Source organism: Pseudopodoces humilis, chromosome 19, assembly GCF_049639895.1.
Source record: "Pseudopodoces humilis isolate 2021_Gansu_Grassland_sample_001 chromosome 19, ASM4963989v1, whole genome shotgun sequence".
Classification (NCBI taxonomy): Eukaryota; Metazoa; Chordata; class Aves; order Passeriformes; family Paridae; genus Pseudopodoces; species Pseudopodoces humilis.
Window position 1 is genome coordinate 7576405 of NC_142218.1, and position 27720 is coordinate 7604124.

Here is a 27720-nt window from a genome sequence, read left to right on the forward strand (position 1 = left end):
TCAATACAAAGTCAAGTTTTTATTAGTACAAAAAATACCTTTTTTTTTTTTAAAAAAAAAAGCACCCCACCCCAACATTTTAATACTTTTGCCTTCCCAACAGTGTGGGGAAAAGCTTGCCGTGCTTCACAGCAAGGCAAGGCAGCCCCCAAGGGCATCACCCAGGATCAGTAAACTGTATGACACAATGAGGTTTTCTTCAAAAGCCCAGCTCCCAAAGGCCCCAAAACCTGATAATTTTCCCTCAAATCCCATAATTTTTGAAGCCAGCCCTGAGGAAACAAGAGATGAGTTTTTGCCACCCTGAGGTCTGAGGGACCTTCTCATTTTGACCTCTTCTGCTCACTCCCCTGAGCCTTCAAATTCTTTCAAAGCTCAGAAACATTTCAAGGAGGAAAAGACCACCTTTAAAAGAGACATATGGAGTTAACCGCTCATAACAGCCTTGCCTGGACTGCAGCAGTGCACTGGAGGCAGCTGCTCTGGTACCACAGACTCACCCAAGTGGAATTTTTGAAAAATGAACTGTTCTGTACTCAGTCTTTGGACCAGAAAACAAAGTCACAGAAGTACCAAAAGGCATTGGTCGAGTCTCACCATGTTGGGATTATCAGTGTTACCAGCATCTAACCACACCAGGCCAATCAGAGGGGTTTGAGCTGTTGCTTCCCCATCAATGAATAATTTTCCAGAGTTACCTTCACTGGGAACTGCTCCAGACAAGTGTAATGCTCTCAGAGAGGTTATCTTATAAAGTACAAAAACAAAACAATACCATAGACCCAGGTATGACATACCCAACCCCACTACAGCTATTTTAAAAACCTTGGCTCCAAGTTTCTCTTCTACCACAGACCTCACTGACATCAACACCTACAAAGCTACAAGCCCTCTATCTCCAGTTCCAGACTGGCTGTGACAGATCTCCCCTCCCGTGTCCCTGCACACACCTTGCCCCAGGCTGATGCAGAGAGGCTGAACAGGCAACTGCCATGTCACACCATGTCCCACTGCACTCCTCCAGCACCACCAAAGAGATCCAGGGCCCCACAGCACTGGGGATGGAATCTCTTTGGACAGGAGAAGGGACACTGAGGCACTGTGGTGACACAGGTCTGGTAAGACAACTGTGGTCCTTGATAAACCCAGAGCTTTTTCAGTCCTGAGCTTCACCTGATATGCCCAACGAAAGTTTTACATTCAAAAAGAACCAACTATAGTCAGTTTTAGACATGAAGCTTCAAAACATCTCCAGGTGAGAGTTAAAAATTAACGGAGAAAGAAAAGAGGAGGAAATCTGAGCAGCTGCTTCATCACAATTGCTGGTGAATCCCAACTAGTGAGAATGGAGAGCTATAAAAGCTACATTTTAAAAAACTATATACAGTTTATAGTTTCCCATCAACTACATGATTTAAATTTCCATCAGAGCTCACACTGGAAACACAGGAGAGATCAGACAGAACAGTCTGGAAGAGACTGTGAGGAGCGCTGGAGGGCAGGAGGTCTCCCACAGCCCAGCAATGACTGCTCACAGGGAATGCTGCAGCACCAAGGACCCAGCTCAGAGCCCTGGAACCACAGAGCCTCTTCCTCCTTTGGTCAGAACTCATCCCGCAGCCTCGGTGGGTGATCCATACTCAGTCTTTGGACCAGAAAACAAAGTCACAGAAGTACCAAAAGGCATTGGTCGAGTCTCACCATGTTGGGATTATCAGTGTTACCAGCATCTAACCACACCAGGCCAATCAGAGGGGTTTGAGCTGTTGCTTCCCCATCAATGAATAATTTTCCAGAGTTACCTTCACTGGGAACTGCTCCAGACAAGTGTAATGCTCTCAGAGAGGTTATCTTATAAAGTACAAAAACAAAACAATACCATAGACCCAGGTATGACATACCCAACCCCACTACAGCTATTTTAAAAACCTTGGCTCCAAGTTTCTCTTCTACCACAGACCTCACTGACATCAACACCTACAAAGCTACAAGCCCTCTATCTCCAGTTCCAGACTGGCTGTGACAGATCTCCCCTCCCGTGTCCCTGCACACACCTTGCCCCAGGCTGATGCAGAGAGGCTGAACAGGCAACTGCCATGTCACACCATGTCCCACTGCACTCCTCCAGCACCACCAAAGAGATCCAGGGCCCCACAGCACTGGGGATGGAATCTCTTTGGACAGGAGAAGGGACACTGAGGCACTGTGGTGACACAGGTCTGGTAAGACAACTGTGGTCCTTGATAAACCCAGAGCTTTTTCAGTCCTGAGCTTCACCTGATATGCCCAACGAAAGTTTTACATTCAAAAAGAACCAACTATAGTCAGTTTTAGACATGAAGCTTCAAAACATCTCCAGGTGAGAGTTAAAAATTAACGGAGAAAGAAAAGAGGAGGAAATCTGAGCAGCTGCTTCATCACAATTGCTGGTGAATCCCAACTAGTGAGAATGGAGAGCTATAAAAGCTACATTTTAAAAAACTATATACAGTTTATAGTTTCCCATCAACTACATGATTTAAATTTCCATCAGAGCTCACACTGGAAACACAGGAGAGATCAGACAGAACAGTCTGGAAGAGACTGTGAGGAGCGCTGGAGGGCAGGAGGTCTCCCACAGCCCAGCAATGACTGCTCACAGGGAATGCTGCAGCACCAAGGACCCAGCTCAGAGCCCTGGAACCACAGAGCCTCTTCCTCCTTTGGTCAGAACTCATCCCGCAGCCTCGGTGGGTGATCCATGCCAAAAAATGAGGAGGGTTTCCCATGGATGTCGCGCTCTCTTTTCACAAAGGCAGTGAAGGAAGAGACACAGTTCCCGATGAAGTGGTCGGACTGGCCAAGGATGTACAGATCAATCTGAGGCACTTCTGGCTGCAAGCTGACAACCTTGAGCTGCAGAAAAATGAGGAGAGCAGATGAATCCAGTCAGCTATTATCACAGTCCAATGTCTTGGCATAGTATTAGAAATGGAATATACAAGAGAAAGAGATTGAGTTTTGTCTTTCTCTGCCATATAACTCATTTATGATCAGATCAATGTCAGAACATTTCTGAAAATCACTTAGGTTTATTTAATTTAAACCCTTTTCATGGAAATATTTACTACCATGCCAGACAATGCTCTTCAATCTCCTGGGAAAAAAAAAAGTTTTACAGGATAATTTTTATTGCTATGAGCCAAATTCACTTTGAGATGATAATATTTGGCAGCGAATAACCTATTCCACAACTGCCTGTCTACTGTCCACGATAGGATTGGGCCAGAGTCCAAGGGAGGTTTTTATCCAAGCACTCCTGCCAGAAGAGGTTTCTGGAAGACACACCTTTTCCTGGAAGAACTGCCGTATTTCCGTTGTGTAGGGCTCGGAATCCGTAGCAATATAAACAGATTTAGCTTCAATCTTTGCCACCCAGAGCTTGAGAGCCCGTTTGATCTCTCTGAGGTCTGGCAGGCACATGTCCATGGTGAGAGGCACCGCAGCACTCCGGTCATAGCCCACACACTGTGGTGAAGCCATGAAGTGGGGCCCGGCTGTCCCATCCTTTAACATGTTGCAGGCATTTTTCTATTGGAAGAGGAAAAGAGAATCACAGAATCATCAAAGCTGAAGACCTCTGCAATTATCAAGTCCAAACTTTAAACAGATATCCTGTGCCCACTAAACCTTATGAGAAAGTGTCACATCTACTTGTGTTCTGGACACTTCCAGGAATGGCAATTCCACCACAGCCCTGGGCAGGCTGGGCCAGTGCTCAGCCTTTCAGTGAAGAATTTTTCCATAATATCCAACCTGAAGCTCCCCTGGCGCAAAGCTGAGGCCATTTCCCTTTATCCTGTTGCTGGGAGGAGAGACCTCGCCACAACTTTTTTTCGTTTTCAAAGTACCACATTTGAGTGAGAAAACACAACCACACCCCCAAGCTCTGCCTGTCTGAAAGAATCCCAGAGGCACTGTTAACACACAGGGAGCTCCTGGATGTCAGCAGGGATCAGGTGGGTCTCCCAGCACAGCTCCTTTTTGTGCAGCTTTGCCCACATCCCACTTGTCACCGGCCTCCAGCCGCTGCCGTACCCAGTCCGAGCCGATCCTCAGGTGAATGCCGACGTAGGGCCGGACCAGCAGAGACTGGATATAGGCTTCTCCCTTCTTCACCATCGTATCCGACCACTCCATGTACTTCTGCAGGGGCCGGTGCTCCTCCAGGACAGGAAACTGGGCTGGAGCTCCAGGTAAGGCGAGAACAGGGTGCTCAGAGGATGGAAACCTATGGAAAACCAAACCCCAGCAGTCTAAAACGTGACCTAACCTGCACGAAGACTGCTGTGAAGGTTAGAGACCAGGAACACCCCAAAATATGCAGCATTTATTGCTCCAAATTTAGATAGTTTTAGCTGTTTTGCCATCTGAACTGAAGAAATCTCAGGGACTGTATTTTACCTCAGACCTTTTATCTGACAGCCAGTAAGAGAAGAATCTCAAACATGCAGTGGGGAGCTACCAAGCAATGGGATGTTACATTGTCACCCCAGACTAGAGCAATTCTGTCACCCAAACTTACTGATAACCACTCAAGTCATTCATAGCTCTGAAAACAAGAGGTAAGCAACAAAATACAGTTCATAATCACCAAATGAGAACCAAATTATTTCTGATTAATTACATATTTAATAAATAAATACTTAATAAATCAAATATTCCTGGCTCAGAAGCCAATCAGTCTAACAGAGTTCATACCTAAAATAACGCCCACAGGAAGTGCTCAGCAAATATTTAACGGAAAAAGCATTAATATTTTTAACTATATTACTAACTAACCACTTCAATCTCTCCCCCAAAATGTGAAGTCACAATACACAGTCACAGCTGCTTTCCTGAGTGACTCTAAATGCTCAGTGACCTGCCAGCACTTTTCCATCTTCGTGCTACCTTTGGATCCAATGGTCCTTGTATGCAGGACTGAAGGAAATTCCCTTGAAGAGCTCAGACTTATCAAAATCCACTTGGAACTGATCCCAGAAGGGACCAAATGGATTTCCATCCTGCAAAGAAAAGACAAGCATCCATTCAGTGCACACACAAAGCCTGAAAGATGGATCTAGCAAGATCCTGAGGTGCAAAGCAGGAGCCTGTTCCAGGATGGAAGCAGCTGGAATACAACAGCCTGTTTGACACACCAGCTCCACAGGAAGGAGACAGCAAAATACATGAAGGGAAGTTCACCGAGAAAGTTGCAAAGGTTGTCTTAAAGAACAAGGGCACCACAGCTTCCAAACTTGTAGTTAAGAGAGGTTGCTTTAACACCAGTTGGAAAACTACCACAGCTAGGAAACAGAGAGCAGGAGATAAGCTACAGTCACAATTAAATCTGAGGTGACAAAATCTACTTGCACAGACTGTATCCCCATCCCCAAGCACTTGTAGACAATGAAAACTAATGAAGGCACAGCATGCCACTCCACAAGTGGTGAAAGCAACGCCACACAGACCGATTTTTGGTGAGTAACTCTAAATTTGCAAATCAACGGCGACATGAATGAGTCAGTCACAGCCTTTGGAATTAAGCCGTGCCCGCGGGGCTGAGGAGTGAACTCACCTTCATGGGACACGTGCTTTTGTCCGCGCTTCTCTGGGCAGCAGCCTCGAAGCAATAAGCCACTCTCCTGCCGGGCGGCCAGTGCCGGGGCGCCAGATGCTCCATGAATTGCTCCAGGCTGATCACGCGGTGGTACCGCCGCAGCGGCTCCAGCCTGAAGTGCTCCGAGTAGGGGACGTGCAGCTGTGGGGGGACAGAACCCGTCAACCGGGGGTCCCCTTACCCGGGGCCCGCAGCTCATCCCCGGAGAGCTCCCAGCCCTGCCCGCCGCGCCCCCGCTCCCTCCCCGCGCCCGCCGGGGCTCACGTTGGTGTAGGGCGGGCGGTGGTGCCGGTACTCGATCCAGGGCGGCACGGCCAGGGTCCGGTTGAGGGCGCGGGCGAAGGCCAGGGCTCCCAGGAAATGCTCGGCTTGGTTACCGAAGCGGCCTGCGAGAGACGGGGCTCAGGCGGGGACCGCGCCGGGGACGGACCGGGCACGGACCGGGGCATGCAGCGGGAGCCGCACCGGAGGCGGCGCCGGGGCACGGACCGGGGAATACAGCGGGGGACGGACCGCGGACCGCCGGGGATGGAACGGGGTCTGCACCAGGAACCGCACCGGGGGATGCAACCGGGAGATGCACAGGGGGCCCGCACCGGGAGAGCCTCACCCATGCAGGGACAGTAGAGCAGGTACCCGGCCTCGTCCCAGGCGGGTGCCGCGCCGCCTCCCGCCGCCATCACCGGGAGGAGCAGGAGGAGGACGAGGAGCACCGGGACCGGCGGCACGGCCATGGCGGCTCGTCGGCGGCCAGAGCCCGGCGCCACCATCCCGTCATGCCCCGCGGCGCGCCGCTCTGGCGGCCACCACCGAGGCGTGACGTCACTCCCACAAGGCCCCGCGCAATGGCGCCGCCGGGGCCGGGACCGGAGCCGCGCTTGGCGGGACCCGGGGGAACGGGGTGAGCGCGGGGGGGCGAGGGAGGGGGGCGGCACCGCAGCGAGGGGCGGTGGCACGGCCGTGCCCTCCCCTCGGTGGCGGGGTCCCCTCAGGGGACAGGGGAGGCGTGTGAGGAGGAGGAGGAGGATGCGGGGCGGAGGGGGGGGCGTAGGCCGGGCCCGCCTCCCTCCCCTCAGGGCTGCGGAGCGGGGGGCGGGATGTGTGATCCCGCTCCACCGGGGCTGCATGATCCACGGAGCGCTCCCGGGGGTGGGGGTCTCCCGGCTGGCTTCCGAGGCACACGGCGGAGGTGCCGGAGGGAGGAGCGAGTTGCCCCTCGCGGCCACCCCCCGGCACCTCCGTTGCCGTTTGCCAGCGGTTGCAACAGCACCTCTGAATTCCCTAAAATTCCAGTGTGATCGTTTATGCGCCTTACTATTAAAAACGTCAAAATTCAAACTCTTGTCTTCTTCCAGGTAGCTTTGAAACTGGCCCAGATGGCCGGGCTTTTTCGGAGGGAAAGGAGCAGCTCCCTGGTGAAAGTGGTGGAGACTCCTGGGACACCTGCACAGCTCTGGAGCAAGAGGTAGAGAACACTTAATCTTTTCTGGGACATATTTCATAGAGAGGTGAAATATTCATGCTTTTAGCACCCAGAAAGACAGACTGCTCTAAACCACTGGCTTCCTGCACCCTGAGGGGTCAGAGCAGCTGTCACATCACGCTGGTTTGTCCCAAAGTGGCACCTCAGCAGTTCTGGTCCTTTATTGTTCTTCTCTGACCACGTAAATTTAGCCTGCATAAAACCAAGTTGTGTTCTTAACAGGCATTCCCAAAGCTCACAGTGACATGTTTTCTTGGAGTGATCCTGTTTCTTAGTGTTTTCCACCTTGAGGGAACCATCCATGGTTATTTGGGGTGATAGTGCAGTCACAGCAATTGTTAATTCAGCTCTTCATAACGTTCCTTGAGCACTTTCTTGGGGGTTGGTTTGTTCCCTCGCAGTTGCACATCCTGCCCACAACTCACACTCATGTTAATGTGCAGCAGGAAGTTCCTCCTCTGAAGCAATCATGGAGTGAGAGTTTGATGCTATTTTAAGAGGAGTTTCTCAGGCAGCCAAATTGAGTGAAAGATATCGGTTTTATTTCAGCTGACCGTTTACCAGTCGAGCTGGCGGTAGAAACCTATAAAAACATTTTACTTCACCAACACACAACTCAAGAAAAGCCTGCTAAGGGAGATTAATGTAGAACCTCGTCAACATGAAAGCCAGAAGAGCTTACAGGAGATGTATTCTGTTGAACAGGAAACAGTCTGAGCTTCCATTATTAATGGATGAGAGTGTCAAAGTAAAAAAAAAGGTTAAAAATTGCTCATTACAGTAGAAAACTTGCTGATCCAGAGAGGCAGAATCTGCCTCACAATCGAAAAATGAAAATACAGTGAGTAATCCCACCCTGAAGAGGAGCAGCATCCGTTGCCTTCCAGAAAAAGGTGTGGTGTTGACGATAATTCCTCAGCCCTGTTCAGCCACATGTGGGGGTTCAGATTGATTCGCTCTGGAGATGGTCTTGCCCAGTGCACTAGGTTGGTAGCAGAAAGGATGAGAAAAAGAAATACAAGAGGACCTTGGTTTCTCTGAGAATTTCTGAGGGAATTCCTTTTAAGCAGAGACCAAGAGCAATTGAGAATATGAAAAACTGGATGAGAAGTGATCTGCAAAACACGCAAGGAAAGGTATTTAGAGCTACAAATGGACACCTTTTATGATATTTCATGAGAAAATACATCCAACAGGTAACACTAGCTCTTAATAGTTGCAAAAAAATGCAGTTCAGAAAAAGTTTAACATAATTTTATTCAGGGAAGAGAAAAATATTGTTGATTGGAGTTCCCCGTGTCTGGGAACACGCATCTTCACATATTCATTGTGTACATGGGTGAAGGATGCAGTGTCTTAACACCAGCCTTCTGTGATTGCAGATGAAGAAGTTTTGCTGTTAAAGCAGTTTGGTCACAGGGGTCTCCAACAGAAAACGGCACCGGGACAACATCACAGCGAGACGCCCACGGGCTCGAGTTCTGCTTGACATGGCCATGTTCTACTAGACCTGCCATGACGGCATTTTTTCCCAGTGTTCCCAACTGGATTCAAGATGCAAAGCAGGAGGAGGAAGAGACAGGCTGGAAATTAGTCCCCAGACCAAGAGGTGAAGAGACCGAAAGTCAGGGAAAATGCCAGTGTGAACTATCAGAGCCCTCCTTCCCTCACGTGGACAAGCTGAGAACTCACACACTTCCCCATTCGGAGCAGAGGCCCTACAACTGCCCCCAGCTGCACTGTGGCAAGGCCTTTGCCTCCAAGTACAAGCTCTATAGGTAGGTATCTGCAAGTGCCTCTGCCCAGCAGTGCCAGGAGAGAGGGGAAACCCCCTCCCTCGTGTGTCTTTGCTTGAATTTCTGAGAAGTTGGAGGAGGGGAAATGCCCTTTTACCTTGCAAAGCTGTTGAGTCCCAGACATTACCATACTTGGCATCTCTTTAGGCACCTTCCAGAGAACTTCAGCTAATGCTGTGTCCTGAGCTCGAGGTGTTTTCTGTTTCACTGAGGAGGAAATAGGAACAGAAAGTGAAGTTCATAGATTGAAAAACAAAATGAAAAGCAAGAATAGTGTTTGCATTCATAAGTCTTGCCTCTAATCACAGGGATAATTCCATGACAGCTTTTGCTCCAGTATGGAGAAGTAGAGTTCCCATTTATGTAGTAAAGTACAACACAAAATAATTAAACAGTGACGGCTGAGAACTTGAAATCAGATGAACCACAGTGTGGGAGAGTATGAGATACCAAGGTGAAATCAGACCACAGTGGCTGTAAGCAGACTTGGGCACAGCCTGACCCTCCTGATGAACTGAAATTTTCTGCTAATGTCACAAACTAGGGAGGTTTTCTTTGGCAGCCTCAGCAAAGAGCAGGAGCTGAGGAGAGACAGCTGCTGGGACAGACTGTAGGTTTTGCCTGAAGCATTGTGCTCCTGTGCTCCTTGTTTAGTGGAGATAAAATGCCATCTGGGATTTTTGTAGCATAAAGTGTAGGACACAAGGAACATTTTGGAAAACTAGCATGTGTTCCCTCAGGGGCTGGATGTTTGTCTGACCTTTCCTGCTTTTCTCACCTAAGGCATATGGCCACGCACTCTGCTCAGAAGCCTCACCAGTGCATGTACTGCGAGAAGATGTTTCACCGGAAGGATCACCTTCGGAACCACCTGCAGACCCACGATCCCAACAAGGAGGCCCTGCACTGTCCCGAGTGCGGCAAGAACTACAACACCAAACTGGGCTTCAGGCGACACCTGGCCATGCATGCGGCTGCCAGCGGTGACCTCAGCTGCAAGGTGTGCCTCCAGACCTTTGAGAGCACCCAGGTCCTGCTGGAGCACCTCAAAGCTCATTCCAGGCGGGCTTCAGGCGGGGCGAAGGAAAAGAAGCATCCGTGTGACCACTGCGATCGGCGCTTCTACACCCGGAAAGACGTGCGGAGACACCTGGTAGTGCACACGGGGCGGAAGGACTTCTTGTGCCAGTACTGTGCTCAGAGGTTTGGGAGGAAAGACCACCTGACCAGGCACATGAAGAAAAGCCACTCCCAGGAACTGCTGAAGATTAAGACGGAGCCAGTGGACATGTTGGGTCTGCTCAGCTGCAGCTCCTCTGTGGCAGTGAAGGAAGAGCTGAGTCCTGTCCTGTGTATGGCATCCAGAGACATGATGGGTGGTAAGAGTTTCCCTGGCATGCTGCCCGTGGGCATGTACAGCACACATCTCCAAACCATGCCAAGCTCAGGGATGCCCCATTCTTTGGTTCCTAATTCTCTTCCAATGGGAATGAGCTATCCTCTGGAGTCTTCTTCTCCCATCTCCTCCCCATCGCAACCTCCTCCAAAGTATCAGCTTGGATCTACCTCATATTTGCCTGAGAAGCTACCCAAAGTAGAGGTGGACAGCTTTTTGTCAGACTTCCCTGGCAGCCTGTCTCTCTCATCTGGTGATCCTCAGTCCTCTTCGCCTCAGCCACCTGCCCTGGATGAGGCTTTGCTTTCCAAGAGCCCTGCTAACCTCTCAGAGGCTCTCTGTGCTGCTAACATGGACTTTTCTCATCTTCTTGGCTTCCTCCCCCTAAATCTTCCTCCTTGCAATCCACCTGTCTCATCGGGGGGATTGGTCATGGGCTACTCGCAGGGGGAGGCGCAGCCACTGCTCACCACTTTGCAACATCAACCTCAAGAGTCTCCCGGAGCTGGGGCCTCACTGAACTTTGGGCCCCTTCATTCACTGCCCCCCGTCTTCACCTCCAGCTTGAGCACAACTACGCTGCCACGGTTCCACCAGGCATTCCAATAAGCTGGAAATAGCACTGGAGAACAGATCTTTCAGTCACCCTTTTGTGGAGAGCCTTAAAAACGCACAACTCTTCCTTCCTTGGGGGTGTGAAAGCTCTGGCAGAGCTGGGTCAGACAGGAGGTTTCTGATCTTGGAGGGAGCACTTGTAGACTGGAACAGCCGATATGCTGTGTGAGTCCCAGTCCTGTACAGCGGAAGATTTCAGCTGATAGACTGGATATTTTTTATCTAATTTTTAATCTGTGAATCAGGAGCCGCGCTTAGCACTGACCTTCCCTGAGAATGCTGGAGCTATGTTCCTCTCTGGGAAGGGACTGTCCCTCAGAAGGAGTTGAGACCCTTTCATCCTGGGCTAAACTTTTGAAGAGTCCAGATTCCATTTCGTGTTGCCACACTGCAATTCTGGCAAACCAGCCACACCTCCACATGAAGAAGTCATGATACCGCTTTGTGTGAAGCCAATGGGGAAGAGGCTGTCCTTCCCTGCTACCTCTCATCCCATCACCCAACACAGCTTGCTCCACATCAGTGTTAAGCAACAAGCCCGTTTACATAGTGAATTCAGCGTCACCTCTTTGTAGCCATTAGGATAAACTCATTATGGTGAACATTGTTTACACAACACAAATCTGTTTCTGCCATTGCAAAAATAGGAGGCACCAGAATACACTGGGTTCATCTCTGGTGTAGCTAGAACACTGTTTACACAACGAAGTCAGGTTGCACTGATTTCTCTTCACTTGTCATGTTCTTCCCCCATGGGGAAATACACTGCTTTTGGACCACTTCAGCCTCTGCCCCTGTAGGCAGCAGCTTCCTGCCTTTTCTTGCTAGCTATCCCGAGTGAAGGGGATGGAGCAGCTCTCACAGCTTAGCTTGGTGTGCAGTGTATGGACAGAGCCCTTTTAAATATGTCCCCCAGGCAAACAGATCTGGAAACCAAAGCACGTGAGAGAGCTGGGTGAGGAGCTCGGGACATCGAGCACTGGCATACCAGGCGTGAGAACAGGCTGCAGGCCCTGCTCCATGGGTTCCTTTGGGATGAGGAACAGAGTATGAGTTTCTTGGGTTTGGGGTTTTTTAACCATGGCCATTCATTGAGGTCAGCACCCTTTTTGGCTTGTCCAAGAAGCAGTTTCAAAGGTATATTTTAACCTCAATGGTGGTAACACCCGAGAATCAAGGAAGAATTGGTCCCAGCTTCTTGTACACACTGTCAGTGTATTTGAAGCATTTCTCCCAACACCAATAGTTCTAACAAATGCTGAGGTTTGGGGCCTGCAGTCAACTTTTCACTTTGGTTTTGGTTCCACTGGCCTCCTGAAATTAGAGTCCTGCTTCCCTTGCTCCCTGCCCTACCTCTTAAACTCTTCCATGGGCTGTCTACCTGCCAGGGCAGAAGGGTTATACTGGGAAGTGGCAGCCAGCTGCTGGTGTCATTTAGCACCTGTATTGTCTCCTGCTCCTGTTTTCCTGGGCACTTACACCGCAGATGGGGACATACAGAGGTCACCCTGCACTGGTGCATGTTTATGACTATGGACAGGCAGATCTTCATACCTCAGCATGGAGGAACCATTATACGCCAATATAAACCAGGAAATCTGTCAATATTCTCCATAAATTTAGGAAATGCAAAATCTACCTCTGCTCTGTTATCTCAGCTCCTTGGGTGAAGCCAGATGCTGTCCTCCCTTGTCTCCCCAGAGCACAACCACTTCAGTTGATGCAGATTCCTTCCTGCTGAGCCATGATCCCACTGCATGACATCAGCTGTGCCTCTTTTGGTTACAGGCTTGTCCCCCTTCCATTTTACTCCAGAATTTTATTTTTAATTTAGCTTAGTAATTCTTCCCAGAATGACTCTTTAGCAATCCATTGATTCTCCAGAACATAGATCGGTTGTTTTAGGTTAGCCAGCAATGCTGCAAATAAGACGTTTGTATCAAAATGTAATATAAGATTTATTTACCTCAGCAATATCCTGTGGCAATGATCTCCCCGAGTTGAATGCAGTACTTTTTCCTTTTCTCCACTGGAAAATGTTGCCTTTCCAAGTCCAACGAGTGCCTTCTTGTTCTCTAACCTAGCAAAGGTAAACAGGGCATTGCAGCCAGTCTGTTTACCAGCATTGAATACCTCAGGCCTGTCTTCTATTGCTTTGCTCTTTGCAAATTAAAGAGTTTCACACTTATCAATTATATGCAAGCCTTATCCCTGTCTTCAGTTGAGAGGATTATTATTTTTTGAGAAATAAATGGTCAGAACTGATCACTGACTGCCAGTGAGGATTATCAGATTTATGCAATGCCATCACACACCTTCTCCCACCACAGAACATTCAGCTTTCTTGCTTCCTGCCTGCATTGTACTCTGAACAGATGTCATCACTGGAATTCCTTTAGCAGTGGTAGCTAAACTTAGAGCCAGGCATCTTTTTCCTACCAGTAGTCTGTCAAAGAATAAATGGAATTCATTTTGCTATGATTTGCATGTGTGATTTGCTTTCCACAGCTACTTTAAAAAGGAGAACTGCAGTAACCTTTGTCAATGGAAGGAAAATCTAACCCAGCAAGGGCAGTGTGGTCAGAGGCAGTGTTGGAGCTGATTCCAGGTGTTTGCACAGGAAAATGGACTCAAAGTTCCTCTAGCACAGCGTGTAATCTGAAAATATTTTACCAGTCAGTCTAAAACTAACGAGACTAATTCCATTTGAAATAGCAAGTGTGCAATTCACAGAACAAATTATAGTGAACAATTTTTACCTCTTTATAAGAAAATACTTCAAGCATCCAAGCTTACAGCATTTGGGAATCCCAGTCCACTAGGACATATGTACCAAGCTCTTAGGCAAGTCAATGGAAGTCAGCTTAGCCCAGCTCCTGCTGATGCAGCTGGAGGTAAGGGACAGGGGTAACCTTGGCATGCTGTGAGGGGGATTGCTGCAGCACAGGCTACAATCTGTTCTGTGCTGTATGTGCAGGGTTGTGCTGGATGTGTGGTATGAAAAAAAAAAAACATCCCAGAAAGAGTTTGGGTTTGATTTTTGTTTTGGATCGTGAGTTTGGGTCTGCAGGTCCAGGACATGGCTGTGAGTCAGGCAGGCAGAGCCCAGCAAACCATTCCACTGTGATCCCTCTGTTCTGGCACACCTGTACCAGGAAGATTGCACCAGATTGAGCCCAAGGGCAGCAACTACAGCACACACGTTCACAAGGGTTTAGTTAAATAAAGGAATGTTTTAAATTGGCTGTCTTGGGGGATGTCCAAAGCAATAGGAACAGTGCAGTCAACTAAGATATGAACCCATAGACCTCCAGTCAGCAAAAGGACAGGACATGAACTTGCCTTATAAATCAGACCCTGGATTCTCAGAAAGCCAAGGACTTAATGTCCCTCTAGAAATAAGAACTAATAAACAGCCAAGCCACTCCCTGGCAGCAGAGGGTTAACCCTTGCCCATCCTTCCAAACTCAGATTGCCAGAACCCTGTGAAAGGCTGAAGATCTTTTTCCCCTTGGGATTACAGCTCTCTCAAAATCCATTTGTAGGAAGGAACAACGTTATCTTGCATTTGCTTCCACTGAATTTCACATGACAGAATACCCACACACTGTGTTGTGACAGGCCCCGTTCTCTGTCTCACAACATTGCTGCACTTTAGCCTGTGTTGAAAAATGGTGTCACTTCAACTGGAATCCTTTATTCACCTCAGGTAGATTGATGATTTCAGTACTTTTGTTGAGCTCAGCTCTTTGTTCTTTAATTCCTTCCTTGCTGACAAGTGAACAGCAGCTGCTGGGAAGATTTCCTGCAGTTCACTGAAAAAATCCCCTTTTCCTTTCTCTACCATTGCACAACTTTTGCACTCTGAATAGAACAACCCCACAGTGCATTTTCTGCTGTCTGCAATTAAAATTTCCAGAAATAAATCTTCAAAGAGGTGCTTCCCATCACACTACCTTCTTGCTTATCCTCTAATCCCAGTTAGTCAGGCTGACCGAATTCTCCCTCTGGTGACTATTTTTAGTTAATTGCCTGCCCAAGCCCTAGAGCTATTCTGCCTCTGAACAGTCAAGTAGATGAATGGCTCGAACAGAACCACTTCAGGTTTCCATCCTCATCCAAAATTTTTGTCTTTTCCATAACTTATTTCTTGTCTTTTTCCCAGTTCCTAGAGATGGGAGCTGCCACCTGAAGCTCTGAATCCCATCCTGTGTGGTAGGGAGAAGGTGGTTTTGGTTAGTCTGGTCTGCTGGATCTGGGAAGCCCAGATTGTTTTCACCCCAATCCCCAGTTCTGGCACCTCTCACCCTTTCCATGCCTGTGTACCATAACATGCCACAGCCGTACTGAGCCTCTCTTGGAAAGCAGCTGGAAGCTGCCAGGAAGATGCTATTACCACTGATCCAGCTGCCTTACAGGACCACTATTCCTATTCCCCACCACCTCTCAGGTTCTGTTGTCCCTGCTGCACGATCCATGCACACTCACATCAGGCTCACCTCTGGCTATTCCCAGTGATGGACTTGCTTCCTTCTAGTGGATAATTGGGATCCCCTGGGAATCCTACACGTTTCAGCTACTCTTGTGGCTGCAGGTGAGGAGTTTTCTCCCGGGGTACAGTTTGCAATCTCTACCTGGAGCCAGTTCTACATCTTCCCACAGGCCAAACATCACTTAACACTTCAGACTGGCATGCAAACAGGTTGAGCAAAAACGGAACTGGTGTTCAGAAATGAGACCAGAAAACAGATCACATTCTGCTTCTCACAAATCCACACCAGGAGATGAGCTTGGCTTTCTTGTTCAAAATATATTTTATTTCCATGTGCACAGGTGGGCTGCAGGAGCCTGAAGCACCTTCCTCAGTCTGTGCTTGTGGCTGAAGCCAAGTTTGTGAGGTCCTTTCCCCCAGTGTCTAAATACCAGCATGAAAATAGAGCATACAGGACACAGGGAGCTTCTCTGTATCAGATCATAGTGACAAGGAAAGTTAAAAGCATTGCAAAAGATAACCAGGGAATTTGGAATTATTTTTTTTATTACTATAAATAGGTCAGCTTTTCAGCTGGGGGAAGAATCCTCAACATTGAAATGTCTTGTTACAAACCAACCATCCCTCACTTTTGTGTCTTTGTTTTGAACTACTGTGCAAGGGGATAACCAGCTCTAGCATGGAATGTGCTGAGTGGACAGGGACAGCCTCCAACACCTGGGACAGGCCAGGCTGGCTGAGTGTCCAGGTGAACAGGCCAGGGACCTGCCTGCAGCCCTTCTCCCTCTGTAGTCAGTGTCTTATGCTTGAAGCTAACACACGAGCTTTGCTCACAGCCCTCAGCAGCACAACCCACTTCAGGGTGCAACACGAGGGTGCAGAAGCCTGCACGCTGCAACACATCCCAGAAATCCTGCTAGAAGCCTCTCTGGAGTTTGAGTTCTTCTCACCTACTGAGTGCCTCAGCCTTGATGCTTTGTAGAGCTTTCCCATTCTAATGAGTCCTGATATCTAGGGCAACTTTTAGAAAGACTGTTTTGTAACATTTGAATGAGTGTTTTCCTTAAAAGAGGATATTGTAGAACACAGAGCTGTCTGCTGATGTACTCTTGAGACCCGGGGTGGCTACAAGAAGGACAAAAAAGAACCTGTAGAACCCCTAGGAGCAGCCAAGCTCCAAAACTGCTGCTGGAAGAAAAGCTACTGAGTGGCCTTTGCAGCCGCAAGTCATGCCAAGAACCCTCTCCCAGCACAAGCTCTGCCATCGCCCACAGGAGCCTGTAAACATCCCTTTGGAAAGTGAAGGGTTTGGGATTAGCCGTGGGAGGGGATGGGAAAGCCACAGTGCCCCTCCCCAGGGCTGCCATTCACACTGTCCCTTCTTGTGCTGGTTCTGGACAGGCCTCGTGCCCAACCTCCCTCCCTGCAGCTACAGCTGCCAAAGCCAGCAACTTCCCATTGTTAAAGCTCTACTGGTTTTCTAAAAACAAACTTTCTAGCACTTTTACATAGAGTGAATAACCTCTTTTAATGGAGTATTTTGGGGGCTGTAAACAAGGTTTTTAAATTGTAATTAAGTGCCATTAGGAAATGTATGGTTCATCACTAAAATTAGCTTTTGCAAAACGAAGTTCAAATTGAAAGCATCTTTTATAATGAAGTTGTTTATTAAAAGCATTTGGATGATCTATCCCAGGTGTCTTCATAGAGGGGAGTTTGGGTTTTGGTTGGATTAAGACAAGACAGACTCATAAGGCAGGTCAAAGACACAGTTCCCTACATTAAGCCACAGAGGTTTTTAAATTTCTTCCAAGCAAAGAATTAAACCCACAAGAAAAAACCCAGCACCCCACTGGGGAGGCAGCCACAGCAGACACCATTATCCCCTGTCAAGGAGAATGATGTTTATTAGACAGAAAGTTCTGGTCGCTTGGTTTCACTAAAATTTCCAGCCCATGTAGCAGCACTTCAGACAAGTCCAGCCCACTCCCCCTCACAAATAACTCTGACATGCTCTGCTTCCCACAGGCAGGAAAACCAGGACCAAACCTCAGCTTAAGCTACAACTGGCTGCAGGCACCAGCAGCATTTGAAGATGAAACAGGGCAAAGCACACAGGGCCCTCTTGGGATTCTCCTTCAGAACAGGGATTAAAAGCTGACAGCCATGATCAGTAATAGGTGCTTGTCTGAGAATGATCTAGTTTTCAGTTCTAGTTTTCATTTCTAATTCAGCCACTATTAAAATGTGCCCTTTCCTCAGCAGCTTTCCCCTGGTGCTGAGGACTGTGACAGAACATGAATGCATTCATCTGCCAAAAATGAGAAATAAGTTCAGCCACAAATGAGAAGTAAGTTCAGCATAGATTGTCCTGGTGGTGGAGCTGAAGCTTCCTTTGCCTTTTTAAAGGGAGAAGGGATTATTATGATGATTTCTGAGTTTTGATTCAAGTATTTGCCAGCTCTGGTCTTGCTCACAGGCACTCAGCAGCCCCCAACACTGGGCTCTGTAACCGGGGGAATCACATCCATTGCTCTGCTGGGCAGACCATCTCAGGAAAAGGGAATTTACTCTGCCTCCCTCACCCAGCATTCCAGCAGAGGCTCATTGATCTCCTGCCACACACCCCCCAGCAGAAACACACAAGCTCTGGGAAGCAAATGGAACTGGAAGCCAAAGCTGGGGGTTCAGCTTCTGCAGCAGCAGCACTCCTCAAACTCTCACTCAAAGGAAGGAATGACAGCTTCCTTCCAAGCTGTCCTCTCCCACTCCGCTGCTCGAAAGCACTGCCCAGCACTGCCATCCAACAGTTCTGCTGCTCTGCCCATCACTGCCAAACATCAAACATGTCTCACACAAGACACAAGTTGCTCAAGTGATCTTACCCAGCAGCACAGCATCAGCCGATCCGAATGCCTCATACAATATATGTCAGCATTTGGGGCATGCCACAGTGGGAGAAACTTAGTTTGCCAGGAGGAAAATGTAACAAAGAAAACCAGAGTATTCCAAGCTCTGCTTCTGGCTGAAGCCATACATCACAGACCACATGGGTGTCGAACAGGCCAAGTGCTACAAAAAGAAATTCTCCAGAAGTAGTTTAGGAGAACCCAAGAGAGCAGGATGACAGGACAATGGCAGATTTATTTACAATAGGACACAAAGAATACATACATTAATTAAAAATTACAAAGAATACAGAGAAAACACTTCAGGGAAGGGAGAGGAATCAATGCTGGCTGAGCCTCTCCACTGGGGCAGGGGCAGAAGGAAAAAAAAAAAAAGAAAAAAAATAATCAACGAAAATCTCAGAGGGACCTCAAATCAGAACTGACACAGGACTCCACAGCACAGCTGGCTCACACATCCCCTCCTCCCTTTTTCCATCCATGATTCCTGGCTGATTAGATTCTGGCATGACAGGCAGGGCCAATAGGAAGGGACACAGGCTCTTGCATGGACCTGGTGGAAACTTATGGCAGTTGGGGTTTAAAAAGGCCCCAAAGCCCTCTCTGGGAGCAAAGAGGGCTTTGGACACTTTTGGGTTGGAATGATGTGACCTGTGGCAGCTGATCATTGGAAGACCTTACTCCAAGAAGAAAAAAATTCACAGAACTCACTAAAAAAACCTCTCCTCTGTAGTCCTGGCTGAATCTAGTGAATCTGGGGATGAAGGGAGCCTTCACTGCAACATGGAACCTTTTCACTGATAAACATCACTGAAGTGACCAAAATAAAAAAAAAAAAAACAAACAACCAACCCACAACCCAACTTTAACCTCTTTTGAAAAGAGCTTCCCACAGGCTGATTCAGGCATCAAGCCATGGGGAAAGAAGAGCCCATGTCAGCTATCCAGGAGAGCTTGGACTGTTTTTTGTGGAGAAGAACAAAATACAGCTATGGGGTGTACACTTTTCCTGTTCCCTGGAGGTAGAGAATTTCAGAGGAGGAGCAGAGAGCAGCAAGGGCAGCCAGAGCACAGGGCCAGCAAGAGAGCCCCGCTCCCAGCCATGGGACAGCTCACGGGGCCACCTGCCTGTGCCAGCCCCTTCAGCATGGTCTGCACAGCCCTCGGGCAGCTCAGGCCCAACACTGCCTCACATCACTTGGCACTAACACCACGGCACCACAGCCATCTCTGCAGGATCCCAGTGGCATTCCCAGGAAGGAGCCTGCCCTGATTCCTCACTCATCCAGAGCAGAGCTATTGACAGAGCAAACTCTTGTAGTTACCTCACGCATCCTTCCAGTCCTGTATTCCAGCACAACCACATCACTTCCACCAGGACGTTTTTTCCTGCCTTCTGGAGAGGCAATCCCACCCTCCCACAGTGGCCTGTGCTGTCCGAGGCTGGAGGGAGGGAGGAGCGATGCCAAAGGTTGCTCAAGCTCTCTCAGGTGAAATTGCACTTCCCAGGCTCTGAATGGCACCTCCAGCAAATTGTAAACAAGCCGAAGCCGGGACTTCGGTGATCGGAGTGCGCCGGACTCCCGCTGGGTGAGCCTTTAGGCTCTGGTTATTCTGCCATAGTCAAGCTCCCTCTTCCATGCAGACACGAAGGCAGGAGAAAAACCCAGTCTGATACTTGTCTGAAGAGTCTCCCTGAATCCTAGAGCACCCCAGGGGCTGGAAGAAAACGTTTTCACAAGTGTTTCCACTGCTGTCTCAAATCCGTTCATCATCAACATAAAAAAAAGGATGGATTAGCAAAAAGGGGGTTTACTTATACAGAGGGATATTTCTCTGCTAAAAAACTCCCTCAGTTATGGAACAGGATAATAAAGTTAAAATGTAAGGTATCTACAGACCCCTTTTCCCCACAGAAGTAGCCCAGAATCCATGTACACTGTGCCAAAGTTACATTCCAAATCGAGGAGTTAATTATTTCTCTTGTGACTCTCCCACTGGATTTTTGTTTCCTTAAAAAGAGCTGGGAGAAGACGTCCCTGTCCCTCCCGGGAGGACACATGTTCAGAGGTGTCTGATTCCTGCTGGGGGGATTCCAGCTTCAGTCTATTTTCACGGCAGCGTAGATCTTCCGCACAAACATGTAGGCTGCGTAGAAACCAATGGTGCCCGTCAGGAGCCAGAAGGACAGGACCATGAGGGCAGTGTAGCCAAAGTACAGTAAGGAGGGAATGAACTCAACAATATCCAGCTGAAACAGAAGAGGATGAAAAAAATCAGCAAAATAAAGCACAGAGGCAACAAACCAACCACTGCCCTCTGCGAGGGGAGCTCTGGCAAAAGGAGGAAAACTTTCATTTTTGTCCAGCTGAAGGGAGATTCCCTTTGAGGTGCGGGTGAGGTCAGGGAATGTTGTTCTGCACAAGTCCTGGGGCACACCCCTCTCTCCTGTTTGGAAGGGCTGTCAGCACTGCCTTGGGCTGTCATGGGCAGACTAGGACTCAGCAGGCCCACCATTTCCTTTCCCAAATCCCACAGTCACCCCCAAAAACATGGCACTTTCACCCAGGAGGAATACCTTGTTCACAAAGTAGAAGACAGCATAGATCAGTACGTAGAAGGCAGATCCTCCGGACACCAGGAAGGTCCTCCACCACCAGCGGTAATCCTGACAGGATAAAGAGCCTCATTATCCCCCTGGACCTTCTTTTCTCCAGGCACTGCCTCAGGGAAGCTGTGACCATTCCAGGGCAAGGAGAACACCACCCATCTTCCTTCAAAGGAAATCCACAATTTGGGACTGGGGGGCTTTTTTTGTCACAAAAGTGTTTCCAAATCAAGAGATGTGATGCTGACAGTCAGGCTCAAAGCACCTGCTGCCCAAGGACATGGCTCACCTTTGGCCCTGCATTTTGTTTTGTATGTGGATGGAATGGAACAGTTTGGGAACAGCTCAAAACACCCTGTGTCCAGCAAAATTCCTGGTATGAAACCACAGTTCCCAGCCTAACAAATAATCAAGGAGCTTTAATTCCCTTTAAAGTGAAGAGACATTTGGAACAATCACAGCTGTGAAGCTGGGCCACACTAATCTTTGCTGAGCAGCAATAATGCGATCTGTGTTTTTCCAGGAGCAAGTACCCTCAGCTACCCAAATTACAAACATGGAAATCTCACCTCAGCACAGAGCTGGAAATACACCATGACAATGCTGATCTGGGAGCAGGATACCACCAGAATTATAAACACCAGGAAGAGGAAGCCAAAAAGGTAATAGAACTGGTTCTCCCAGATTGCCTGAAATAAACACACAGCAGGAATTTGTTTCCATGTTACTCTGATCAATCACTGAACGTGGGACTAACTTCTGGCAGCCAGCCAGGGGAAAATGAGGAGCCCCTCAGCCTCACCTAGATGAAACCACAGATTTAATGCGTTTCACAATGTCACTTCAAAAGATTCAGGTTGCAAAAAGGTGCACATGGACAGCTCTGAGGTAGCTTGTTCATTCACCTGCATCTCCCAAGCAATGGAATTGCTAGTTCTGGGGAAGCAAATTTTTCCCCATCCATACAAGGCGAAAAATGGGCAGCAGCACAACAGTGACTGTCTCAAGACCAAGACCCTTCCTTGATGTAATGTTACAGTAAATTTTTTCTTTACCACAATTGTTCAAACCACCAGGAGAGCCCCATAGCTCGCTCTGGAAACTACTGAATGGCCTGGAAGAAACCAATTACCCCTTTCAGAGAATACAGGAACAGGAGACTGCTCCAGTGGAAGTGCCCTCCCTTTCAAAAGCTTTGGCATGAAAGGAATCCTACTGAGGAGGAAAGTGGGTTAAATGCTTACACTAAAAATGAAGAACAGTTCGATGAACATGGCTCCAAAAGGCAGAATACCAGCCATGAGGATCCTAGAGAGCAGAAACAAAAACCATAAGCAGCACAATAAAACTGTCTGGACATTAAACATTCCTTGTAACCACACAGAACACTCCAAGCAAAGGCTCTACATTTCCAGGTTACTAAATTTCAGAGGCAATGTCACAGCTGCTCCCACTGTTGAGCATGTACCATGGCTACAAGTACCCCTCATATAACATCCAAACTATTGATGTTGTCTCAAGAAACCCGATCTGCCATCTGTCCATGTCCAGAGAGCAGCAGCAGGTGACACTCAGCAACCCAAGGGGACCGAGGGGAGGGGGCTTAACTCACCGTATTTCCCAGACACTCATCACTCACCCCACAAATTTGTTCATATACCACCTCTGCTCCGGGATCTGCCTGGGAATCTGATTTGTCCGTACAGGATTGTCATAGGGCTGCTTGCGAAATCCAAAGTAGTAACCCAGGTAGACCAAGGGCAAGGAGATCCCAAACCACATGCAGAGCAAGGCCACCATGGTAGGGAAAGGCACCTGGAATCACACCAAGAGCCACAGAAGTGAGGCTGACAGCTCTCCTACCCTAGGGACTGATGTCATCGGCCAAGCCAACCCTCCAGTCACCCACTTGGAAAGGTCTGGGAAGCCAAGTGAGTCCCTATCAACCCAGTGACCCTCTCCCACCCAGCAGGCCCCAGGCTGAGGGTGGCACCTACCGCACCAGAGGAGTGTTTCCCCCAGATGAAGCAGTTGAGGACAAAGCAGATGCCGAAGACGACGCCTGGGTACAACGTTGCTGTCTGCAAGAGGAGCCACAGTGTAAGAGAGAGCACCTGACTCATCAGCCAGATGTTCCTATGGAATGAGTCCATTCCTGCTACAAGGCACACGTGGAAGAAGTGTCTCTTTTGCTAAAAGACAAGGACACAGAGCTGAGCTGTGGGGAGGATCTTGAACAATCCTCTTTGCTCTAGTACGTGCTCTGGTGGTGCCTATTCTGGACTGAATCCACTGCAAAAGTGCAGCACAGCCAGACTCTGTCCAGCTACCACAAATGTGTGAAGCTTATCCACAGATCTTGCCATCAGCAAACCTGGATAAACAGCACAGAACATTCAAGACTCACACAAAAAGCTCCCTTCTTCCATCGATGGCCTTTCAGAGTCCGGTATAAGCGGCCAGCAAAGAATCCACCAAAAACCCTGGACAGAAACAAGCCAAGACAACAAAAATGAGCTGTTGTTGCTGGGGAGAGGCAGGACAGCACAGGGGGGAAGCCATGGAGGCACCTACCCCATGAACATGAAGAGGAAGCAGGCAGTTGTCATCAGCGCGCCCCGGCTCGAAGGCGACAGCATCCCCAGCATAGCAACAACTGCAGAGGGAAACAGGAACAGCAGCTCTGAGGGACATGTGCTGCAGCAGCTGGAGGACAGGGGCCTGTCCCATCTGCAGCCCACAGCTGCCTGCAATCTCTGCACAGGCCTGATTTCCTTCACAGCATCACACATCCACAGCCTCCAACACCGGGCAGAGAGGAAAGCACAGCTTTGATCTCAGCTACAGACCATGCTTCAGCCTCAGCTTCCCCAGGGGTGGGAGCAGGTGCAGCTCAGCAGGCAAGGCACACCTGTGCAACTCTTCCAGCCCACTATCAGCCAGGGCTCACAGCTTGGCAAAGGAAATACAATCACACAAAGCTGCCTTCAGCTGGACAATGTCATCCAGCAACTCTGCAGTGCTGAGCCCAGGCTGATGGCAACAGGAAGCAGCTTCACGGGGCCTCACTCCAGATAAGGTGAGCACAGGGTGAAGTCAAACATCCTCAAGCATCATTCATATTACAGCAACATGTGCCACTTACAGATGACAATCAGGATCATACAGAAGAGCTGAATTCCAGAACCCAGGAGAGAGCTGAGGATCATAGGGTACTGTGGAGGCCTGAAGACATCTCCATGCACAAGTTTCCAACCAGATTCCTCCATGGTATCTTCCTATAGCAACAACAGAAAAAAGGCTATTTAGATGTGATGTCCCAGTGGAAATAAGGTCCTACCACAGCCAGCCTAAGAGGTTAACTTCCCTGGATCCAGTTTTTCTACTGAATTTCTCCACTCTAGCCAGGAAACTTCTTTCCTGTTGGGCTGAGACCTGAATTGCTGGTGCCAGGGCATACATTTACAGGGGTGTCTGCAGTCATTGCTTAAGTCTGAAGATACCTGAACTGGCATGTGATTGTTCAGGCAGAAGAAGGTGTGTGACAGCACAACACAACTGGCCCCCCTACAATGGCAAGGGTTCAAATGAAATCAGGGGCAAGGGAAGAGACAATACACCCAAATCTGCACACTGGATCCCTCCTGGCCTGTGATTCCCTCCCTCTAATCCCACCCCAAGGAACAAACACACACAATGTCATCTTCTTTGTTGTAGTTGGCAATGTCCTTCCGCAGAGTCCGGATGATGATCATGCTGAGAATCCCTGAAAACAAGCACAGAGTTCAGCTCAGAGGCTCCCACATGGCTGTGCTGCTCTCATGCTGTGCAACTACATGGCTCCCACCAACACACTGTTCTGGCTGGGAGAGGAGTTATTGAGTCATCAGCAAAGACAGAAACAAAACCCCAAGGAGCAGGGAAGGCAGTATTCCAGCAGAAGTGGGGAATTGTGGCTTTCTTGTGGGTTTTTATACCCACTGGTAACTGCCTGACCCCACAAGACACTGCTTGAACTGGGAGGCTTTAAATTGGTTTCCTGCTCCTTCTGACCAGGTTCAGATGTGGCCACATCCTACTCAAGCCACCTGCAGCTAAGGCTTAAAGAAAATTCCTTGCAGATAATGGTAAAGCCTTCCTCTCCCCACACATGCACTCACCTGAAAGGAAAAAGACAACCACAACCGAGTTAATGATAGAAAACCAGTGGATCTGCACGTCACTCATGGTCAGGTAGGTGTCCCAGCGGGAAGCCCACTTAATGTCACTTTCCTGAAAGAACAGGAGAGTTTTTCTCACACCAGCACATTCCCAATGTCTTCCACAACTCCACTGACAGACACTTGGAGCATCACTGCCAACCAGCTCCCCAGTACTTCCTCACCTCCCAGTGCACAGAGTAGGTGAAGAGCAACTGGTTCTCTTTGGTAGGATCTATTTCCTGAGGGGCAGAGCCTGTGGCTTCAGGCAGGGTGCACATGCTCTTCTCATCAGCCTTCAAGTCTGTAAGGGAAAGCATGGCACACAGTGAGCCCTTCCCTCAGACACCACCTTTCCCATGGAGCATCACCCTGAGGGCATTGGGCTGCAGTAATTCCAGGTGGGGAAGCACTCTTTCCTTGCTCACCTGCTCTGCAGTTTGCAAAACTATTCTCCTGACCAGCAGTGGAGCACCATTAACAAACTTTCAGGAAAAGCTATGCACAGGGCTCTCCTTAACTGGAAGGATAAAAGCCAGAGGTTCTGAAGCCAAGGATCTGGAGCATGAACAAATCCTCTACTCCACATGATATGGTGAGAAACAAGACCTCTGCAGCCCTGCCTGCTCTGCCAGAGGGGAGCTGCATGGGGTGATCCACACCATGAACAACTGCCCCTCTAGACACCCTTTCCCACTGAGGTAGGAGTGTTTTCCCCTAACTATTATTGTTAAATTTCAATCCCCCAGAACAGTTCCAAACATCCTGTGTGTCTGTGAACCAGCACAGAGTGTCCCAGTCAGGGAGATCTGTGCCACAGCAAGAGCTAGAATGCCAGACATGCCTCATACCAGATGACACAGTGCAAAAAAATTCAACCCCAAAACCTCAAACTCAGATCTTTTTACAGAAATTGATTTTCCATGGATTGCAATTCATGGATATGTCTGTATATTTGGTACTTCTTTAAAAACAAAACAGTTTCTTATTCTTTTAGACTAATTTCTGTGCCCTGTGAAGCAACAATTGGCACCATGATACATCAGTGGCATCTGACTTTTGTCCATACAGGAGATTCTTCCCCCCTGCTCCCCTCCTCAAGAGTCTCTTACCTTCTAGTTTAATGCTTTGGGGAATCACCTCAAAGCGCACCACCCTGTAGGTGTGCTCCTGGCTCTCTTCCACATCCTCTCTGTGGTAGTAAAGGATGAAGGAGAGGTGGTTGTGCAGGTAGAACTGAAAGAGTGACATAAAATAAAACGTCAGCACTCCATGGGAGGAAGAGGCAAAGCTGAAAAGCAACAACTGCAGAAAACAGCTTCAGTGAGGGAAAATGAAAGGCTCCAACACCAGAGATCAGCCTGTCTTGGGGGCAGTGCTTTTGCTCTGCTGAGGGGAAACCACTGCATCAGCCTGACCAAAGTTACACAGTGAATAAAAGCAAGGACTCCTGGCTTTCCCACCTTTCCAGCACCACCCTCTTCTGCCCAAAAGAGACCTCTCTCATATTTCCATTACTAAACCCTTTGGTTGCATTCCCAATTCTGGCACCCTCTGGCAGACCTCTAACAGACACCCAGATCTCCTCCAGGCACCCTCACACAGCACCTCAGTTCTCTACCTTGTTACCGTCCATAAAGCCAAGCCTATATCCATGCTCAAACTGCACATCCTTCTCCTTCTTCTTCTCCTCTTCCTCACGATTGGAATAAAACTCCAGCCGCGTTGCCACAGGGAGGTTATCAGCAATGCTGAAAACACAGATTTCAGATCAAATTTGTGCACAGCACCAAATTCCCCCAACACAAACCCGTGCTCGAGGTGACTCACAGGTGGACGTAGTAATCCTCCCTGATGCGCTCAGCGATGAGCTTGCTCTGCTCCACTGTCAGAGTGACTGGCTTGTTGGGAAAGTTGCACAGAACTTCACATTTCTTCTCCACATTCATGGAAACCTGGAAAGGTGTATTTACAATTCGGTCCCCTCGAAGAACCTCACCTGGAAAACAGGAAAACACAGGCAGGGTTGGAGACTGCCAGGCTTCCTGCTGCTGATCCTGCTGCCAGGCACTGTGCAGCTGGAGGGACCACAGCAGATCTCCTTTGCTACCCCAGGTGCAAGGATAAGATTGCAAGTCAGTGTAGCCAATGTGTTGGAAGTATCCAGCCCTGCTTATGAAGCAGGTTACATGCTCTCCTTCAGGACAAGCACTTCCTCTGTCCAACACATGGACACTGCCCTTTGCAGACAGCCAGCACACTGTGAATCAGGAGAAGCAGATTCTCTCAGCTCAACAGAAGTGACACTTGCAATTGCTTTTACCCCTGTAAACACCCCACACACAGGTACACACCAAGGTTCTCAGCCTTGTACGTGATCTTGCTGGGCTGGCAGAAGGGCAGTGAGTAGTACTCATATGGCAGCTGGGTCCGAGAGCTCGTCAGCTTCACAGCCTGCAGGAAGAATGGAAGGATTATCCCCAGGAAATAACTCCAGATAATTTCTTGTCCTCTCAGCATCATCATCCTGCAGCTGATGCTTACTTCAAGACACCTTCCATAAAACTCACTTCCAGGAGGT

At 48.7% G+C, this 27720-nt stretch overlaps 3 protein-coding genes across 3 annotated transcripts in view; 1 reads left to right on the forward strand and 2 right to left on the reverse strand.

Annotated features, from left to right (window-relative positions):
- POFUT1 (protein O-fucosyltransferase 1) lies at window positions 1-6501 on the reverse strand. The gene is made up of 7 exons (XM_014254081.2): window positions 6252-6501; window positions 5906-6027; window positions 5600-5782; window positions 4933-5045; window positions 4078-4270; window positions 3328-3570; window positions 1-2895 (listed from the first exon to the last, which is right to left on the reverse strand). Exons 1-7 carry the CDS (start codon window positions 6409-6411, stop codon window positions 2707-2709), a joined length of 1203 nt encoding a protein of 400 aa, XP_014109556.2. The 5' UTR covers window positions 6412-6501; the 3' UTR covers window positions 1-2706.
- On the forward strand, window positions 6480-18719 carry PLAGL2 (PLAG1 like zinc finger 2). The gene is made up of 4 exons (XM_005524730.3): window positions 6480-6542; window positions 6997-7106; window positions 8507-8902; window positions 9704-18719. Exons 3-4 carry the CDS (start codon window positions 8640-8642, stop codon window positions 10923-10925), a joined length of 1485 nt encoding a protein of 494 aa, XP_005524787.1. The 5' UTR covers window positions 6480-6542; window positions 6997-7106; window positions 8507-8639; the 3' UTR covers window positions 10926-18719.
- The window catches only part of TM9SF4 (transmembrane 9 superfamily member 4), a 15899-nt gene continuing 6726 nt past the window's right edge, over window positions 18548-27720 (reverse strand). The window contains exons 3-18 of the mRNA XM_005524731.3: window positions 27494-27593; window positions 26970-27138; window positions 26761-26890; window positions 26252-26375; window positions 25325-25443; window positions 25101-25212; window positions 24636-24706; window positions 24086-24218; window positions 23515-23596; window positions 23348-23423; window positions 22938-23021; window positions 22580-22755; window positions 22185-22248; window positions 21510-21629; window positions 20911-21000; window positions 18548-20583 (exon numbers count right to left, since the gene is read on the reverse strand). Coding sequence (XP_005524788.2) covers window positions 20434-20583; window positions 20911-21000; window positions 21510-21629; window positions 22185-22248; window positions 22580-22755; window positions 22938-23021; window positions 23348-23423; window positions 23515-23596; window positions 24086-24218; window positions 24636-24706; window positions 25101-25212; window positions 25325-25443; window positions 26252-26375; window positions 26761-26890; window positions 26970-27138; window positions 27494-27593 — 1800 coding nt within the window. The 3' untranslated portion in view covers window positions 18548-20433. The remainder of the gene's footprint in view (window positions 20584-20910; window positions 21001-21509; window positions 21630-22184; window positions 22249-22579; window positions 22756-22937; window positions 23022-23347; window positions 23424-23514; window positions 23597-24085; window positions 24219-24635; window positions 24707-25100; window positions 25213-25324; window positions 25444-26251; window positions 26376-26760; window positions 26891-26969; window positions 27139-27493; window positions 27594-27720) is intronic.

Coding starts and splice junctions, on each gene's coding strand:
- PLAGL2 (XM_005524730.3), top strand. CDS start 8,640: ATGACGGCATTTTTTCCCAGTGTTCCCAACTGGATTCAAGATGCAAAG. Junction 8,903..9,703: donor TCCAAGTACAAGCTCTATAG/GTAGGTATCTGC, acceptor TTCTCACCTAAG/GCATATGGCCACGCACTCTG.
- POFUT1 (XM_014254081.2), bottom strand. CDS start 6,411: ATGGTGGCGCCGGGCTCTGGCCGCCGACGAGCCGCCATGGCCGTGCCG. Junction 5,783..5,905: donor ACCGCCCGCCCTACACCAAC/GTGAGCCCCGGC, acceptor GTCCCCCCACAG/CTGCACGTCCCCTACTCGGA. Junction 2,896..3,327: donor GGCAGTTCTTCCAGGAAAAG/GTGTGTCTTCCA, acceptor ATTTTTCTGCAG/CTCAAGGTTGTCAGCTTGCA.